This window comes from Phascolarctos cinereus, unplaced genomic scaffold (assembly GCF_003287225.1).
Source record: "Phascolarctos cinereus isolate Bilbo 61053 unplaced genomic scaffold, phaCin_HiC Scaffold_1;HRSCAF=81, whole genome shotgun sequence".
Classification (NCBI taxonomy): Eukaryota; Metazoa; Chordata; class Mammalia; order Diprotodontia; family Phascolarctidae; genus Phascolarctos; species Phascolarctos cinereus.
Genome location: NW_027555514.1, coordinates 144,596,990 through 144,616,672, shown reverse-complemented (window position 1 = coordinate 144,616,672; position 19,683 = coordinate 144,596,990). Strand labels below are relative to the sequence as shown.

General features: G+C 37.9%; 1 protein-coding gene across 1 annotated transcript in view; it reads right to left on the bottom strand.

The window, feature by feature from the left end:
- Positions 1-17,891: 17,891 nt before the first annotated feature.
- ORC5 (origin recognition complex subunit 5) overlaps positions 17,892-19,683 on the bottom strand; it is a 102,377-nt gene continuing 100,585 nt past the window's right edge. Inside the window, 1 exon segment of the mRNA XM_078154504.1 lies at positions 17,892-18,704. Within this exon segment, the coding sequence (XP_078010630.1) occupies positions 18,659-18,704 (46 nt within the window). The 3' untranslated portion in view covers positions 17,892-18,658.

Here is a 19,683-nt window from a genome sequence, read left to right as displayed (position 1 = left end):
GGAACCCTGGAATATTTTAAGAAACACTAACTTTGAAGTCAGAACAGCTGGGTTCAAATCCTACCTTTAATGCTTGCTGCCTGTGTGATCTAGGGAAATTCATTCAACCTATCTGGTCTCGTTTTCTCATCTGCAAAATGAGACAGTTGGAGTAGATGATCTCTAAACTTTCTTCTAGCTCTGATTCCATGATCTTATGAGTAGTCCCTAGATGGACAACGATTAGGTACAGTCTAACCTTCACAGATTTAAATCCCATGGCATAAGAAATGTTCATCGTAAATTGAGAGTTGAGGTTTCTGACCAACATCTTTGGTTCAAGTCAGGCTTAAGCTTGAAGGTATGTTGGCTTCTTCCTAGAGTTGTTCTTCATGGACCTCTTTCTTTCTGTTCGGAGAGTCTGGTACCATATGTATCTTCTCTCAAAGCTGGAAGCCAGAAAAAAAAAAAGAAGAAAAGAAACTCTTCTTTTCCAAGCTCCCACTCATTCCACCCTTCATCCTCAAGTAGGCAGCAATCATTCTTTCTACCAACAAGGAGACAAATGCTCATGCTTGAGCCCTGGGTACAACAGTAAAGCTCCCTCTTGCTGCAGAAATTACATTGCATTGACTCCAAATATATTTTGTGTATTATTTATATGTTCATTATGTCTGTTTATATGAATACATAAATAATATATAAATAATATGAATATATAAATATAAAATGTATAAGTATATAATGTATACCTATGTATACCACGTGTTTATGGGGGAGACCACAGATACACATAATAACATACAAAATATATTCACATAATATAATATTAATGTAACATGATTCATACAATATAAATAAACATTTTATATTATTACATATGTATCTGTTTTCCCCACAAACGGGTTATATATACATATACATTATTAATTATAATATATTTACCACAAGTATATATTCATATGAATATCTTTTCTTTATTTATATGTGTACTTTTTATTTACCCCATAAAAAATAAGCTCCTTGACTAGAATGACTGCTTCAGTGTTTGTTGACTGATTGAAGAAAATTTCTTTGGACCTCTCAAGAAGTAAAAGAGTGAAAGATAGATATGAAATAATGAAGGAAGAGAAATGGTACCTTTATTCAAGACAAAGGAAGGAGAATGAAATAGAGAGAACAAGAAAATGAGAAGCTTTCTGCAAGTGTTGAGAAACAAGTCTCAGATGTGGAGTCAACCTCATATCCACTATGCGTACCCTGTGTGGGAAGTCCCAGAGCCCCAGGTTCTAATCCCTGGTCTGCTGTTATCTTGCTTCCTGATTTGAGTAAGTTATTCTCTTTGGGTCTCAGTTTCCCTAGTGTGGTCTACATGATGTCTGAGGTACTTTGTAGCCCTAACCACCTTCAAAATGATGAGCATGATTCTGTGATGGTGAGAAAAGTGTGTTGGCAACTGCCAAATCACTGGTACTTTGAAAGGTCAAGAAGGAGGCTAAAGAGTTATGCTGGGTCAGGATCAGAAGCTGTTCATGGTTCCCACCACTTTTGTCTGTGCTGCTGTCCTTGGCAATGCTTTGACTTGTGTGAATTGCTACCAGATAAAGAGTTTTATTTTCCAGATTATCTAAAAGCAGGCAAAACATTGCCTATAATCTTCTGACACTAGTAAGACATAACGAACAATTTATATTTCCTTAGTTAAATGTCTACATCTGTTTTTTTCTTTTGTTCTATTTCTTCTTTCACAACATGACTAATGTGGAAATACGTATTGCATAATTGCACATGTAAAACCTATATCAGAATGATTGTTGTCTTGGGGACGAGAGGGAAGAGGGAGGGAGAAAAAATTGGAACTCAGAATCTTTCAAAAAATGAATGTTGAAAATTGTCTTTCACTCATGATGGAAAATGCTATCCACATCCAGAGAAAGAACTATGGAGTCTGAATACAGAACAAACATACTATTTTCTCAATTTTTTTTCTTTCTTGTGGTTTTTCCTTTTTGTTCTGATTCTTCTTTCATAATATGACTAATATGGAAATATGTTTAATATGACTGTACATGTATTATAGCCTACATCAGATTGTATGCCATCTTGGGGGGGGGGAATTTAGAACTCAAAATCTTATAAAAGTGAATGTTGAAAACTAATAATAAATAAAATTAAAAAAAAAGAAAATTATCTTTACATGTAATTGGAAAAAATAAAATACTAATAATTAAAAATAATTTTCTACATCTGCTGTTTGGGCTGTTTTGAAAAATGCTGAGATACTTGACTGGCAAGTAGTCCATGGGACACATGGAAAGAGAAATGGATTTGAAGTTCAGATCTATTGCTACCTGTGAGGCCTTGAGCAACTCACAATTTCTCTGGGCCTCAGTTTCCTCATCTGTAAAATAGGGGTGGTAAGACTAGATGACCTCTAGCATCCTTTCCAGTTCTACACCTTTATCTCGTATTTTCCTCACCATTACATCATGGGGTGGAGCAAATGAATGTATCTTTGCTGTGTCAGGCAGTTTTCCTCCCCCCACAGAGCCCTGTTTCCATCTAACCCTGTTAAATTATACACCATTTTCTGTCCCTAGAAAACTTCCTCTTTCCCTAGAGATGCATTTTATCATCCCTACCAGCACTATATCCAGAGCCCTGCTTGCCTCTAATGCTTAACTTCTCAGCCCTATTCATTTAGTCCCTTTGTCTTAGGGGAGGGAGGGAGGTTTGTTATATATTGCTTTTATAATGCTTTAATCATGGATTATGAGTTGCTCTACAGCTCCCTGAATGCCTTGGCAGGGGCTCTATATAAATAAAATTATTATTATTAAAGTCAATTAATCAGACACACAAATCACTTTTCAGTCTTTGGCAGGCCTCAAGCCCAGTGATGGAAGACAGAATTATATTTTTTTTCTCCACAGTTAGTGTGGCAACATTTTAGGGTGTCAATAATGTGGAAATGTCACTCATATAACACATTACTGGCAACTTGAATGAGATTTCAGCTCACAGTTAGAAATGAAGGCTGAATGCCTCTTTCCTTCAGCCCATTAGCAAGAGCATAGAATGCTTTGATTAGCTGTGAACTAAGCTACCCAAGCAATTAGATTCATTTTTAAAGGAAGGTTGGCATGGAGGATATGTAAATAATTGGGTAGATATTTTAATTAAACATTAAAAAAAGAAAAATTAAGACAAAGGAAACGGTTACTGGGAGGTAACTCTTGGTATGATTTGAATCTCTCAGTACTCTGGGTGTTTTTTTCTAAGCTGTTAGCCCAAGAAGCAGCATGGCATAGTGGTCACTGAAATTGGCCTTAAACCAGCAAAACCTGGGTTCTAGTTCTGCCTATGAAATATACTGGCTGGGTGACCCGGGTGGCCCAGTGCTATCGGCAAGGCGATGACCTGCATTGGTAAAGAAGGGAGTTTCCTTCACTGGGAGTTCTCTGTTCAATGAAAATCACAGATCTGGTCACTATCTCTTCAGAATGAAGTGGAAAAGAAGCTACCTCTGTTGGCACATTTCACATTTTTATTGAGATAATAAATTACTTCCAATGTCTATTGGGGCTGAAGATAAGGGAGAACAAGGGGAAAAATGGTGTCACCAGTCTTTTGAAAAGACTTCCATTTTGCATTGCTTCTGAGTAACATCCTCCTAACATCCCTGGGAAGCTGCTATTCAGTCATGTCCAGCTCTTCATGATCCCATGGACAAATCCACAGGGTTTTATTTTGTTTTTTTTTTTTTTGGAAAAGATTCTGGAGAGTTTGCCATTTCCTTCTCCACTGTGTCCCCATTTTAAAGATGAGGAACTGAGGCAAATAGGGGTTAAGTGACTTGCCCAGGGTCACACAGCTAGTAAGTGTCTGAGACCAGATTTCAACTCAGGTCCTCCTGACTCCAGGGCCAACGCTCTAGCTACTGCACTACGTGGCTGTTCTACAATCTTAAAATTACATTTTAAAACTAAATCAATACATATCCCATAGGGATCTTGATTTACAGATTAGTGGCCACTGCTCCTGAGTTTGACATCCCTGGTATCATGGATAAAAGTTCCAATCCTGCATCTGACACTTAATAGCCCTGTGAACCTGGGCAAGTCTCTTGACCTCCCTCAGTCTGTTTCCTCATGTATAAAATGAGGGGGCTGGCCAGCTCTAAATCCGGGATCCCACAAAACGCCACGAGACAGCTGGCGACGGCCCCATTATTCCAGAGCAGGCAGCCTTGTGTTGTTTTTGTTGTTACTTATTTATTTCAGTCATGACCCTATCCGGGGTTTTCGTGGCAGAGATACTGAATGGGTTGGCCATTTCCTTCTCCAGCTCATTTTACAGACGAGGAAACTGAGGCAAACACGGCAACGTGACTTGCCCAGGGTCACACAGCTAGCTAAGTATCTGAGGACACATTTGAACTCAGGATGATGAGTCTTCCTGACTTCAGCCCTGGCACTCTATCCTCCGGACCGCCTAGCTGCCCACTGGTTATCATTAGGATTTGGGAATATGGTAGAAAGAGTGGCATGGGGGAATGGTGGAGGGGTGTCTTGGCATTAGAAAGTGGAAGGGTTGGCTGGAATGGGATGGTAGGACAAAGACGAGCAGACTAATTTCTTATTTTTAATTCATTTAATCTTATTTTTATCAATCATGTTATTATAATATAATCTGTTATATTTTATCATATACTATATCAAGCCCTGGCTGTGACCTAAATGAGTCTTGTTAATATATCTGTGGAAACCCTGGCACATGCCAAGCACTGTTCAGTCAGAGCTGTTAGGCTGGCGTGGATAAAGGTCTAGTTTCGTCTTTTCTGGAGACACTCCTTTCCTTCCTAGAAAACCCCTAAAAGGTGGTTTGTGGTGATTACCTGTTCACTCAGAGGGTGCCAGAGGCCCCCATTATGTTCAGGATAAATCAGAGACCATTTAAAACATCAGCCAGAACACTTGGCCTCCAGCCTCATCGATATGCCAAGAACAATCCAATCTGTATTTCTTTTTCATCTGATTCTGACAGGGTGGTTTCTGTATCTTACCCACCCACAGCCTGGCTAAATGGAAGGCATGTATGAGAGCAAACTGGCTGAAGCTCAACTCAGACAATCAATTTAGCACAGGCCGTGATTCCCATCTCCTCCCTCCCTCCCACCGCTTGCTCACAGACCACCCCCAGGGTGGATTTTTGCAATGTACTGTAGGTGGGGCTGTCTTCTAAGATGCTGCAACTTGTAATTGACATCAATGGCAGCGACCTGTTAAATAGGTCAACCTCACTTAGCTGCGTGCTCATTTAACATAAAACTAAAGCAGGCGGTGTTCTGATTTCCATATTGGATGAAGCACAATGTTGCCAGCTCCAATAGCCTGCTGGCTATGTCAACACTTACAAGTCTCAGGTAAGAGGTGTTGGAATATTTTGTTATTAATTAGTCAGGTGCTGGGGTCCACTAGCCTGGTGGGGGAAAGAGGGAACACGAGGGCCCAGCTGTCAGTACTAAAAGGGCTTTAACATCTGTATCGCTAACAGGTAAAGGTAAGGACCTGTTCAAACGTCTGATAAAAATCATCCTTGTGACTGTTAGCCAGGGAGTTCTGATTAACACCTGGATTACTGGTATAAGCGCTCATGATGGCTGCTTAAACTTTCAAGTCTCATGGAGAAGGTACAAACCCCCCTTTATTAAGCCTGTGCTATCTTTGGATACAATATACAGAGTATGTGTTTTTAGGTAAGTATAACATCATGCGGGTTATCTGTCTTTTTGGCCAACTTCTTGCAGGAACTGTGCAGGAACTGTAGAAGAGAATTAATTGCATCTATAAGGGCCAAATGGACAAGCATTTTTAAGTGTCCACTGTGTGCCAAAGGGCCAAGTGGAGTGGATGGACAGTTGGTAGGGAATACATGGGTTTGAGTCTAACCTCTGACATATACTGGTTGTGTGACCCTGGGTAATTCACAATCTCTCAATGCTCACTCAAGGCCACTCTTAAAGATTAAGGTGCTGATCTGCATTGATAGTTTCCTCACTGGGCCTTCATTAAATTTAAATCACAGGTCTAGCCATTTTTTTTTTAATGTGCCAAGCAGCGTGTGATAAGGATACTGTTTAGGAATTTCTCAGCCATGAGGGAGCTGGTCCTCCTGGGAATATTTCCCACCAGCCTATCCTAGACTGGAGGTTGGATAAAGTGAACAGTCACAATGAAAGGGGGGGAAATCATTACTTGTTACAGATTTGGTTTCTCCAGCTTTTCTGGCCCACTCAGAGTACACAGACAATTATCGGCATTTAGTAGGGAGTAAACTCGTGTCTGACCACTGGGGTGTTCGGTTCCCATATTTGGAAGAGTGATCACTGGAACCTACAGAATCTTCCAGATCCAGGGGTCACAGGGATATTGCTCAGTAATGTAAAGTCCAGGGTTATTAAGCCAGGATGATTTGAGGTAGATGGGTGACCTTGCCAGCCACCATGGTCAAAATGAAGGTTCTTAGTCACATAAAACATTTTTAAAAGGGCACTGTTCTCCTGCCACATTACAAAGACAAAATCAAACAGTCACCGCCTTGAAGAAGATTGCATCCTTGTGGAGCAAGGCCATACAGAATGTAAAGAAAAAAGAAAATACAAGGTAACTTTAGGAGGGAGCGAACATGAACATCTGGGGAGGGACGTGGGAAGTCTTCCCAAAGGCAGTGAAACCTGGGCCATGCCCTGAAGCAAGATTTTTCTGAAATGCAGAAGAGAATCAGTCAATAGACACAGATAAAAAGACAAAGATGAAATAAGCCTTGCCCTCAAGGAGTTGACAAGCTGACAAGAAATTGATTGACTATGGGAGCTGGGCAGAGGGAAGTTAAGGACATGGAGGAATGATGCTTCTTGGAGTACATGTTATTACATTACCCCTTGTCCTTTATTCTCAGTGTGAAGACATTTGTTACACTTTAAGGAACTGGAGATGGGGTCCCTTAGAAGTAAGATCCTCTTTAGAAATTGGATAAGCTGTAGTTGGACAGAAACTACTTAAGTGATATGCGGCATGGTACAAGACAATTCGCTTGCTCTTCTGTGGCAGAAAGATGCTCCAGGAAGCTAAAAGGTAAGCTAACTCTAGTGTTCTTAAAGTGAGTTTAAGAACTTTAGAACAGATTTTGATAACTGGACTTCAATATAATTGGTTTAACTGGCAATCTTGTGCATTTTAACAGATACATTTAAAAGTATTCTTGGAAGAAGTCCTTAGGATTTACCAGGATGCCCACGGGATCCACGGCACACACAAAAAAGTGAAAAGCCCTCAACTAGTGGATAGTGAGCTGACCTCAGAGTCAGGAAAACCCAGTGTCACATCCAGCCTCTGATAAAGACTTGCCTGAATGAGTCACAAGTCACTTAATCTCTCAGTCCTCCAGCAAGCATTCTGAAGGCTCTAAGGTGCCAACCTGCAACGGTGGAGTTTCCTCACCTGAGAATTTTCCACATTGACCAATCACAGGTCTAGTCCCCATCCCTGTTTTATAAAAATAATTTTATTTTCTGCTTTCAAAACAAAGCAGACAAAAGGCATTTTGAAAACTGTGCTCTGTACAATTCATTTTTTATGCATGATGCATGGGAATACTTAATACAAATCCAAAAATTCATTTTCATACTGCACGATAGATTTTGTACAGATGACAGGCATTTAATCCATATACAAGATGTGGCTTTTAAAACTGTACCTAACACTTATGTTAGAGTAGGGGTATTCTTATTTCTACGGTTTTTTTGGGGGGGGCGGGGGGAATTCCTAGAAATACATAAAAAAACCCCCAACTCGGGATGCTTGGAAAGTTCTTACCCAATATGATGAATACCACACACTCCACTATTCCCCCTTTCTTAACAATATCTTGATTGAGCTTTTGTAATATTACTAGGCATTTATTTTCTGTTTATGTAGAGAGCTTCTCCATGGAGATATGTCTGTAATATGAAAGCATCCAATATAGAAAATGACATGCAATGCCTTTATTCTTCCAATTTAATGAATGCTATGACAACAACTTGGCAAAGAAAGAAGGTAGAGAATGGCCTCTGTAGGGAACTGCAGGTTGTAAACAGAAAGAAAACTATCAAAATGTTACTGGGAGTCAACACATTACAAAAGAAAGCTTTCTCCACGGCATCCATGAATTCTTAGCACAACAGGAAGATTTAAAAACTGGGTGTTTAGGCCAAGAAAAGTGAAAAAGCAAGGTAATCATAACAGAAATCAAGGACTTTTTTTTCAGATCAAATTTCTAGAAAATTATTTACTTAGTTTCTTTGCACTATGGCAGGCAGGCCTCAGGAGTTCTCAGAGCTTCCCCAAAAGCTCAGCTCTTCTAGCACTTCGCTTGAGAATTCTGAGATAATTCTAGAGACCTCTACAGAGAAGACCAATAATAATAATTTCTGAGAAAAAAAAGTCTTCATTACATTTCTCTACTTCTTGTTCCATTTCATGTTAGGATTTTTTTAAAAAAAAATTTGTTTTTGTTTGTTTAAATGCTTTAAATATTAACCCCGTGGAAAAGTAGATGGGCTAACATAATGCAGTAGGCTTTTACTCAGAGTTATATTTTGGGGACACAACTGAATTTACTGAATACATGAATGCATGTAATAATGAGATCAGCTATAACAGAATCTATTATAATCAACAGTCAACTTCTTCCATACTACCACCCTAAACCTGATTCTTACTGAGAGATAAGACCTAGACCAGAGGTGGAGAACCTGCAGCCTGGAGGCCACATGTGACCCTCTAGGTCCTCAAGTGCACCCCTTTGACTGGATTCAGTCAATCTGTTCTGTGAAGTTTGGATTCAGTCAAAGGGGTGTACTTGAGGACGTAGAGGGTCACATGTGGCCTCCAGGCTTCAGGTATCCCAGCGCTGATAGACACTTAATTTCTTCTCATGTTCTGGATCATCCCTCTCTTCACTGATAAGCTGTAGCCATTTCTAGTTTTCTGGGGCCCAGATATGAAAGCCCCATACTAGAAGAATTATTGTCAGAGGGCCATTCAACCTCATTTACCAATTATCACTAGTTGTCAAAGCTGATAGCTTATTATATGGCTATACATAGTTTGTTTGTATTTATTTGCTTACTGTCTGCCCCATTGGATTGTGAGCTCCCTGTGGACAGGGACTGTCTTTTGCCTCTTATTGTATCTTCAGTGCTTAGCACAGTGCTTGCCATGTAGTAGGTGCTTAATAAATGCTTATTGATGGAAGTACTGCAAAGTAGCATTTTGTAGCATGGAAACGGATTCAACAAAAAGATTGAACATAACATTTTAAATTGTCATTGAAAAGTGAGTGAAAATCAGTCAATCAACAATAATTAATGCTTACCACGGGCCAGGCAGTGTTAAGATTTTCCTTGTCCTCCCCATTACTGTAATGGAGGAGGAAAAAAAAATACATATAGATGTGTGTGTGTGTGTGTGTGTGTGTGTAAATTGGAATGCACAAGACAAATACAGAATAGATGGAAAATAGCCTTAGAGAAGAAAGCATTAGCAGCTAGGGGTGGAGTGCCAGAAAACTGATGGAACCTTTTTTTTTTTTGAAAATGATTTGTAGCAAAAATAATCAGACTCTAATTCAATAATCCCATGATTAGGTATATACCTTAAGAATATTATTAGAAAGAAAAAAGAATATCTATTCAAAGACATTTATAGCAATATTATCTGTAAAATTTACAAAATAAAAGTCCAAACTAGAAACAATCAAAATGGTCCAACAATTAGAGGTCTACCTCAGAGTTGAAAGACTTGGGTTCACGTCGTGCCTCTGATACATACTGGCTTTATGGCCATTGGTAAGTCACTCCACCTCTCAATGCTCCAAGTAATTCTCAGTCATTCAGCCAACTAGTATTTATTAAGTGCCTAATTAGGGTGCTGGCACTGTGCTAAGAACTGGGAAAAGTCAACCCCCCCTCCAAAAAAAAAAAAGAAACAACCCAAAACAACCCACTTCTCTAAGGCTGTGTCATAGACTAGTTGACTACAGCATCAGCACATCATTAGAGAGGATTACCACAATTAGGAGTTCTTCACACCCATTAAATAACAGGTCAGTACCCCTCCCCCTCAAAAAAAAGCAGGGGTGGTGGGTGGGGGGTGGGAAGTGCTAAGAAGTTGGTAGCAGAACAAATGCTGAGAAATACATACTCAGGGACAATCAGTAGAACAGTCTGAATAGTTTGGGAGTATTGAGCTTTGAGGATGTTGCTTGGGAAGATTGTCTCCTTTGAGCATTGTGAGAAAAAAGCAGAATTGGAACAGAAAAAAGAGAAATCAATGGAGAAGAGTAAAAGGGACAACAGGGTCAAGAGAAATAATAAGAAATGAAAGAAGAGGTTTAGATAAGGCAGAATTGAAAGAATCCTTTGAAAAGAGAGATAATGAAATCTGGGGTAGGTGATTGTATTATGGTGGCTTTGGGCATGCTGGCTAAGGGAGCAGAATCAGGGACTTCTGTGGAGGGGGTTTTAGAAGACAAAGGAAGATAATAAAAGCACACAGATTTTAGTAATGCAAACAGTGGGGAAGGAAGGTAGGAAAAACCAGATTTGAAACTTTTAAATGCTGTCCAGAGCTGTCCAGGTACTCTGAGAGTGCCTCAGGCTAGGGCCTCTGTCTCAGATGTTTTGTAGCAAAAAAGATACCAAACTTCTAGAAAACCAGTAGTGGGTGAAATTTTAAGATGTTGATTGGGGAGGAGGGAGGTCTATAGCTTAAGGAAGGAGAAAAAGAGAAGGGATTGCTTGATGGAGAATCCTTTATGTACATGTTACCCACTTTTTGTTCTCTGCTACCCAAATGTGGAAGATTCAGAGAGGCAGAGAGACATATGAATACCCTAACTACTCCTGGGTCTTTAAATTTTAATATATTTTAATATCTTTGACAGGAAAGAAACCCAGAAATGAAAATGTCCCAGAGGCAGGGACCATGCAGAAGCATGACATGTAGGCTAAGCAGAATAGGTTATTTATAGTGTATTTTGCAAGGCTGAAATATCATAAAATATTGTTTCACAAACCGCTTTTGCTCCAGGCCCTGAAAAGGCTAAGTTGGCTTAGCTAGAAAGCTTTAGGGATGTGGAAGAAAAACAACTGAATTCAACAAAAGGATTATACATAATAACATTTTAAATTGTCATTGAAAAGTGAGTGAAAATCAATCAGTCAACAGTCATTTGTTTAGTGCTCACCATGTGCCAGGCAGTGTGTTAAAACCTTCCTGCCCTCACTGTGATGGGGGAGATACTAAAATTCCACCTTCTATAGGAAGCCTTTCCTGACACCCTGTAATGCTAGTGCTTACCTCTGTTGACTGTCTTTAATTTATCTTGTATGTATCTTTTCTGGTAAATAGTTATTTGCATGTTGTCCCTCTCATTAGACTGTGAACTAAGTACTTGAGAGCAGGGACTGTCTTTTGCCTTTTCTTTGTATTCCTCATTCATAACACTGTACCTGACACATAGTCAAACACTCAATAAATAGCCAGGTGCTAAATAAATATTTACTGACCGACTACTGTCAACTATAATCATTAAGCTATTTCCCCCTACTGTTCTTATAACTTCATTAAGAAAATTTTTCTTTTACCTATCTAAAAAGCTTCACTTCTTTTTGTTTGCTCACAATTAGAATAGACATATATGTACATATATATGCATGCACATGCACACACACACACATATATACAGAGAGGAGAGAGGAGTCATATTTCCTAAGTTTCAAAGTGATTTTTAGATTGTCTTTCCTATTCAGACACATTTAACATTTTATATATATATATATATATATATATATATATATATAATCTATATATATAATATATAATTTAATAAATTAGCATTTAATTATTCACCATTTGGCTATGGGGGCGTCTTTTCTCCATTAACTCCATTCTCTAAGTAGTCTCCTAAATACTTTGAAAGACCTATGTAGGGAGTTGTAGGGATTTCATACATTGTATTTCACTGTAACCATTTATTTATCTGTAGGTAATCTCTCACTTCTTTTAAATTCTTGGTTTTGCTAGCATATAATTGCATATGGTAATTTCTAATAATTGTTTTTGCTACTCCTTTGTTTTGATTTTATCTTTTTATTTTGGCATTTTGATTTTCATCTTAATTTAACTACTAGTTTATTTTATTAGCAATTTTTAAAAACCAGTCTCTAGTTTTACTTATGGAGGCAGCCAGGCAAATCAGGGGATAGAGCACTAGGTCTGGGGTCAGAAGAATTGAGTTCAAATTTGGTCTCAGGCACTCTCTAGCTGTGTGACCCTGGGCAAGTCACTTAACCTGTTTGCCTGAATCCACTGGAAAAGGAAATGACAAACCATTTTATCTTTGCCAAGAAAAACCCATGGACAAGCAATGGCATGCTATGTGGTCCATGGGGTCACAGAGTCACACATGACTGAACAACATTTTATTTTCAATTTTATCCTTTTTGATTTTTATAATTTCTCTTTTTATGGTATTGGAGGGAGCCTTCTAATTTCTTAACTTGTTAAAGTTTTTTTAGTTTCATACCCAATTCATTGATATTTTTCTCTTTCTTCTATCGATTGTTGACAAGAATTTCAATATGTACATTTTACCCTAAGGACTACTTTAGCTACATCCCAAAAGTTTTAGTATGTGGTCTTAAATTGGTTAAAAATTTTGATAAAATTACTGTTTCTATGATTTGTTCTTTGACCCACTCATTCTTGAATATTGTATTATTCTGTCTCATATAAAGTCTGGAACCTTTCTTCAAGTATCCTTTGATTATTATTTTTATTACACTGAAGGATATTTAATACATCTACTTTTAATATTTCTGCTTTTTCTGGGGTCACTGAAGTTATTCTTTCATATTTTTATAACTGTATTTCAATAAAATCGGTTTCTTTTGTGGCCTTATGTATTTCATTTTATGAATTCAAAAACACCATCATGCTTCACCAGACTGCCAAAGGGATCCAGGGACACAAAAAAGGTTAAAGAACCCCTACTTTAGAAGAAGCTGGACTTGGTTGTAATCTTTCACAATGTCATCTTTGCTGGAAGACCCTGGATAATTTCTCTATGCCTAGAATCTTTAAAAGGCTTTTAGCTCTGCCTCAGGCATTCCTAGTACACAGTGCTATGGTTAGAATTTTTGGCACTCAAAGAAAAGTAGCATATTGATACCTACTCAAATCATCTTTATAATTTAAGATGGGAGAACACAAAAAAAAAACCAAAAACAAAAACAAAAAAGACAAATTCAGTTGGGCAGGAGAACTTGACTTTTTTTATAAAGGTAGGGATGGCATGGTGTTGTTGGACATGAAGTATGTGCAGTGTGTGCAGAGGGCGGGGTGGCTGTCAGCTGTGCAAACCCAGAAAAGGTTCGTCTGTGGTCTAGCTGTGAGTTGGAAGGAAACATGCGATTTGGTTGCTTCCCGTTTTAACTAATTATTAGTGTTAGCTAGGTGCTAAGCTCAATTGCATCTATACTAATGAAGAAGTACAAGTACTGTCAAAATGTAAATATAACATTCAAAAGTGAGTTATTTTTAAAAGAATAATTTAAGATTTCGGCACCCTCTAAATTTCAGTACCTGGGGAAAAGCTTTGGTTGCTCCACACAACTTGGGTCTCTGTTATCACATGATCTATTGAAGAAGGGGTAAGTACCCCCTTCAAGCTATACCTTACACTGGGCCTCCTAGGTCTTCCTTTTCTGTTTTTCACTTAAGGACGACATTTGCTCTATACCTATAAAAATCCTTCAAGTGACAGAATCACCCAAATAAGCTTTAGCACAGAATAGCTACCTTTAAAGGACCGATATCACAATTTTTCTATGAAACGTGGACCCTGAAAACTCCCTATGTTTAAACCTAGATTTGAAAGGGAAATCAGCAATGCCTCTTAAAGCTAAAATGGTAACACTTGTATTTTTAGTGGAGAAAACTTTTTCTTAAGAACATGTAATTATTTGTACTTTGAGTGAGGATCAAAAGGTAACGATGCTACTTAGTGTCTATGAAGCTGAGAGTGTCAAATTGGTTCCTAAATTCCTTTAAACAACAGTGAAGGTAGTGAGAATCAAGATGATCCAATGGAAGTTTCTGCAAGACCTGGGGGGCTGATGTCAAATAATGCAGCTGTTGTACCTGAGGTTTACTGAGAGATTCGTGAATGCCTTCCTCACTTGCCCATCATTATCATGCATCAACATGCTGGGGAATGTTGCAGGAGGGCTTTCAGGTTAAAGGAATGAATGCATTGATGATGATTTTCTTTGCTCTACTGAATTATTCCTTCCTCACACTGTGCCTCATGAATGTCACTGCTGGAAAGTGAACATCAACTGTATATTCAATGTATTTAACTGGAAATTTGATTGAAAATTTGATATCTCAATATGAAAGATGTCTTTGAGCTCTACTAAGCATTTCCAAAGAAAATTGTGTCAGCAGATTAAAATTGCATACAAAATTAGCTAAATTTATGCTTATAAGATAGGCAGTCATATTCAGGGGTAGATGAAGCATTCAAAAGCTAGAAGATAGTTGAGTACTAACATCTAGTTTAATTATTTCAAATGATCTAAGATATAAAAAAGAAAGGTTGGATGAGGGAGCCTTTAGGTAACCCTGTAACAATCCTCTAATTTACATAATTAGGACTATTTCTGAGTTATATCCATCGAGGCTTCAGCCTACAAGGTACACTACATACTTCAGAAAATACCGGCCTTAGAGCTGGTGTTGTCACTCAAACCCATTTGCTCCTTTCTTCTTTTTTCTTTGGCGAGAATGGAGAGCGTGCCAGATTTGCTTTCACCCAGAGTTTATGCTTACTTGACCATAAAACTGCGGTTATTTCAAATGGCTGCAGTTACCTTATGAGAGGTGCTAACTAATGACACCCTGAAGCACCCTGGCACAGTAAATCGAGTTCTGGGCCTGGAATCAGGAAGGTGAGGGTTTACATTCTGCCTCTAAATCCTATGAGCTGTGCAACCATGGATGAGTCATAATCCCTCTGGTCCTCAGTCTCTTTAGCTGCAAAATGGGATAATAATGCCTGCAGTAGCTATCTTTTTTTTTCTTTTAGAGAGGCAATCGAGGTTAAGTGACTTGCCCAAGGTCACACAGCTAGTAACTGTCAAGTGTCTGAGGCCAAACTTGAACTCAGGTCCTCCTGGCTCCAGGGCCGGTGCTCTGTCCACTGGGCCACCTAGCTGTCCCGTGTAGTGGCTATCTTCTAAGATTATCTGAAGACTCAGAACAGACAAAAGTAAGTGAAACATGTGAATTTTAAAGTACTATATATGTCAAGTTACTATTCTCCAATTATTATTCTACTCACCTTGTTGATTCTCATGAGATTGGCATTAACACACCAAAATGACAATTATACAGATGATTCCCTTAGAAGAAAAAAGACCCATTCAGGCAAGCAATTCTCATGGTTTTCTAGCTGTGGCCATATCTTCGATTTCCTCATATTTTATAGAACCAAAGTCCAGTACTTAGCAATACAGTGTTACTTTAAGTTGTGTGTCTGAGTTGGGGACACCGGATTCAAGTAAACAATGGGACCATACTTGGCTGTTCATATCTCCTTACGCTAAGCTGTGATATTAGGAAGAAACTGCCCTCCCAAAGAAAAGGCCACTAAACAAGTGATTAATCTCTCACCCTACAGATTAGTGGCACTGAAGGCAATTTTTCTTTACCTTTTAGACAAGACACATGATCAGATGTACTTTTAGACAAAGTTCTTGGGGTCAGAGACTACTTCTTTGTCTTTGTATTCCACAAAGTATAACACAGTGTCTGACACATAGTAGGTGTTTAATAAATGTTTACTGAATTCAGGTCCTATTTTAGATGTGATTTGAAGTCTTACTCTACCCTAAGAAAGAATTTGTCACTGAAAGGGACCTAAGAGGTTTTCCAATTCAAGCTGTTCATGTTACAGATAAGGAAACCAAAGCTCAGGGAGATTCAGTGATTTGCCCAGGGTCACAAAGGGAAAATATGAGCCTAGCTCTTCAACTTAAATGTAAATGGATTAAACAATCCAACAAAACAAAAAAGAGTGCCAGATGGGATAAGAAAACAAAAACTCCACAATCTATTGCTTAGAAGAAATACATCTAAAATACAAAGACATTCATAGAATAAAAATGAGATTGAAGAGCATCAGGTTAATCCCAAAAGACAGGGGCTATGACTATGCTATCAGATAAAGCAAAAACAAAATTCACAATATAAGAAGCAATACACAGGAAAACTGCACTATGCTGAAAGAAACCATAAACAAACCAATGTCGATATTAAACCTGTATGTCAATTCCTTTGCCTTTAACTGAATTACAAAAAGACATAAGCAGTAATACAATAGTGGCAGATGATTTTAATGTTTTTCATTTTTGGATAACTATAATAGAAAGATAAACAAAAAAAGGAAAATAAAGAATTGAACAAATTACTGGAGGAACTAAAGCCAAAAGACATGGAATATTCTAAACAGTATGCTAAAGAATATATACATACACACACGTATTTATACAAAAAACTGACCCTATAGTAAATAAGGCACAAAGATTTCCAAGGTCACACAGGTAAACATTAGGGGTGGGATTTGAACTCAAGTCCTAAAACTGCAAAACCAGAACTCTTTCTACTGTAGAAAGGCCCACTCCTTAAAAGAAATCTTAATTACTGACCTGCCACAAGTGTCTAAAATTCCTAGTAATGGGAAGTCTTATTATTGGTATCTGTAGGACTCCCATGTAGAAATACAAATATCCCACAAAGGGCAACACATTAAACTGCCAGACTCAACTTGTCAAGACTCAGAAAGGAGATTCAAGATAGGTATAATTGGGTAGGCCTGAGGAAGAAAGGATGACCTAGATCACAGGGGTCAAACACGTGGCTCACAACAATTCTAACTGTGATCTAAGCCAGATTAAAATGTAATCAAGAAATATTTAACAAAATAAATAAAAATATTATAAAACTCTGGGCACCCAATGTGAGAGTATAATATATGTTCAGGGTGGGAGAAGGAGGCAGGCACCAAAAAACATACTTCGGCTCTCTCTGTCTCTCTCTTTCTAACTTTTGGTTACTATCTCCACCTCTTACTTAATGGTACCAGTCTATGTAAAACCAGGTCAGCAAAAAGCTTTTTGAAAATATATTATATCAGACTATTTAGGACTAAGAAGCCATACCACCTGGTGTTCCCCTTACTTGAAGTGGTTGTACAAAAATGACTTCATTTTCTTTGAAGCTTGGAATTTCTCGTATAGGAAACTCACAACTTTCTCCATGTGTAGAACATTAGTCCTGCCTTGACATGACCAGCGTATCCTTACTAACTGTTAGGGTGAGGAGGGAATATACCAACACTCACTGTGAATAAGTGCTCTTTTTGGAGAGGAATTTCCCTCCTTGTTCTCTTTTACCAAGAGAAGGGCATAATTTATTTTCTTCTTCTTTCTCCTTACCTGCTAAATACAAGGTATGCAGCAAGTAAATAATTACTTGTTTAATCTGCACTTTGTGTTAGTAAGTTATAGTTCCTATGTGACAGGTAATTTTTGTACACAAAGATTTCTTATCTGGGAGTGCATAATGTGAGTTTTTCTTCAAAAACGAATTGTATGAAAATTCCATTTGTATTGAAATTTAAGCTAGGCCTTTTTATCAAGCATTCTAAATGAGCTTAAAACAATTTTCAAATATTCAAATGTTAACCTGGAAGTGCCTTAAAAAAAAAAAAACAAGTTAGACAAGAAAATCCGAACCAAGATCTACAGTTGACAACAGGCACAGTTTTAATTGTAAAAATTTTAATAGCCAGTGGTTAAAAACAAAAGCTAATCACATTAATAAAGCCCTAGTTTGGACAGTTAATTGCAAGTGGGTGTCCAGATAAGTATCACACAAGCACTTTCCAGGTTGGCAGTAACGACAATTTGTCAGAGATGCAAAGTTGATCTACATCCTATGAAAACTACCTTCTGTTCTGAGAAAATTATGACCTACACAGAAAAACATATATACCCATTAGGATTTAGATATAACCTTACATTTATTACATTTCACAATTCCAATTTTTGAAAATGGTGGCCTTAGGAAAAAGCTGCTTTGGCAGGCAATTGCAAAGACTCCTGCAGAGAGGAAGTGAAAAAACTGGGCATATAAACAAGGGCTGCTGGCACGTTCAAAGCGCAGGGGATAGTTCACAAGGCAAAATGCAGTTCTAAGTAAATGGGTTTCAGGCAATTTCAGTGTTAAGATAACATCATTAAGAATAGAACAGATTGTGCTCAAACCCTGCTGTTTATAATTAACACATTGCTTCCAAATACTCCAGGGTCTCTGGTAAATAGTCCTCTGCTCAGATCCACCCAGACCAATCAGAGTATTTTCATCAGATGCCATGCTGGGCCAGCACCTGTTTGGACAAATCCAATAGAGCCAAAACACTCCTCTCCCTGGCCAGCTAAGTGATGGATGAACACAGCTTGGCTTAGTCACTGTCACAGTGTCCATATGTGAAGCTGGGAAGCTTGTTTTCACAAGAAATCATACAAGTATTTTATTATGTCGAAGTTCACCGTCCTATAAACAAAAACACAGAACCTGTTAGTATCACCACTCCTGGATTGCCCAGAGCAATGTGTGTTTTGGGAAGAGCACATAGGAATATTCAGAATGAATACTTTACCATTCACCGGTGTTATGACACTGCACATAACACTGACAAACTTGATGCCAATTCTTTGAAATGCTATTAGCAAAAGAATATCTGAATAAAGTTTTTGCCAGGCATTAAGTTGTTGTTTTTTTTTGGTGGGGGTATTTCAAAGAAATAAAAAGTTAGCTCTAACCGTGTAAAGACTCTATTTCAATTATGCCATAGAAAGTTGAAATTTAGATTGCCAGCTACTTGCTTTTTGTCTAATAAACAGGATAAAGTAATTAGTGATGCAAAAGTATTTAAATCTTTTGTGCTGCTGAACATTGTTTATCATCCAAACCACCTGTTTAAGCATTACATACTGCATAGCTCATCTGTCCTCATTTGTGGTATTCATTCTTTCAGTCTTTTAACACTACTTGACCTGTGTAAGCATTGTAGCTAAATCTGTAAAATCCAAGAATGAGATTCAACAGATAGATGATGTGAATGTGTATTTTTGTACGCTGATGGCAGGCAGAATAAAATAGCAGTGGAGAGAGACATATAATTATTTTCTTTTCTCTAAACTCATTCTTCACTACAAATATTCAGACTTAGAGAGAGTTTTATTATTTGAATAAATGATCAAAATAATTAGATATAATGATCTAGCAATAAGTATAAAATGAAAGGCTTAACATTGAATGCTGCAAAAATAATCATCCATATGAGAGCAGCATATTAAAGATTTGTTAATTGCATCTCTTAGTTATTAAACCATCATCACTGAATGTTTTTGGCTATCATTTTGTAACTTTAAAAAAAAGTTTCTAGCACATTATTAACACAAAAGATATTCTGAAATTTTAAAAATAGCCGATAATGGAAACTATTTTCGAAAAACTATTTAGCAACAGC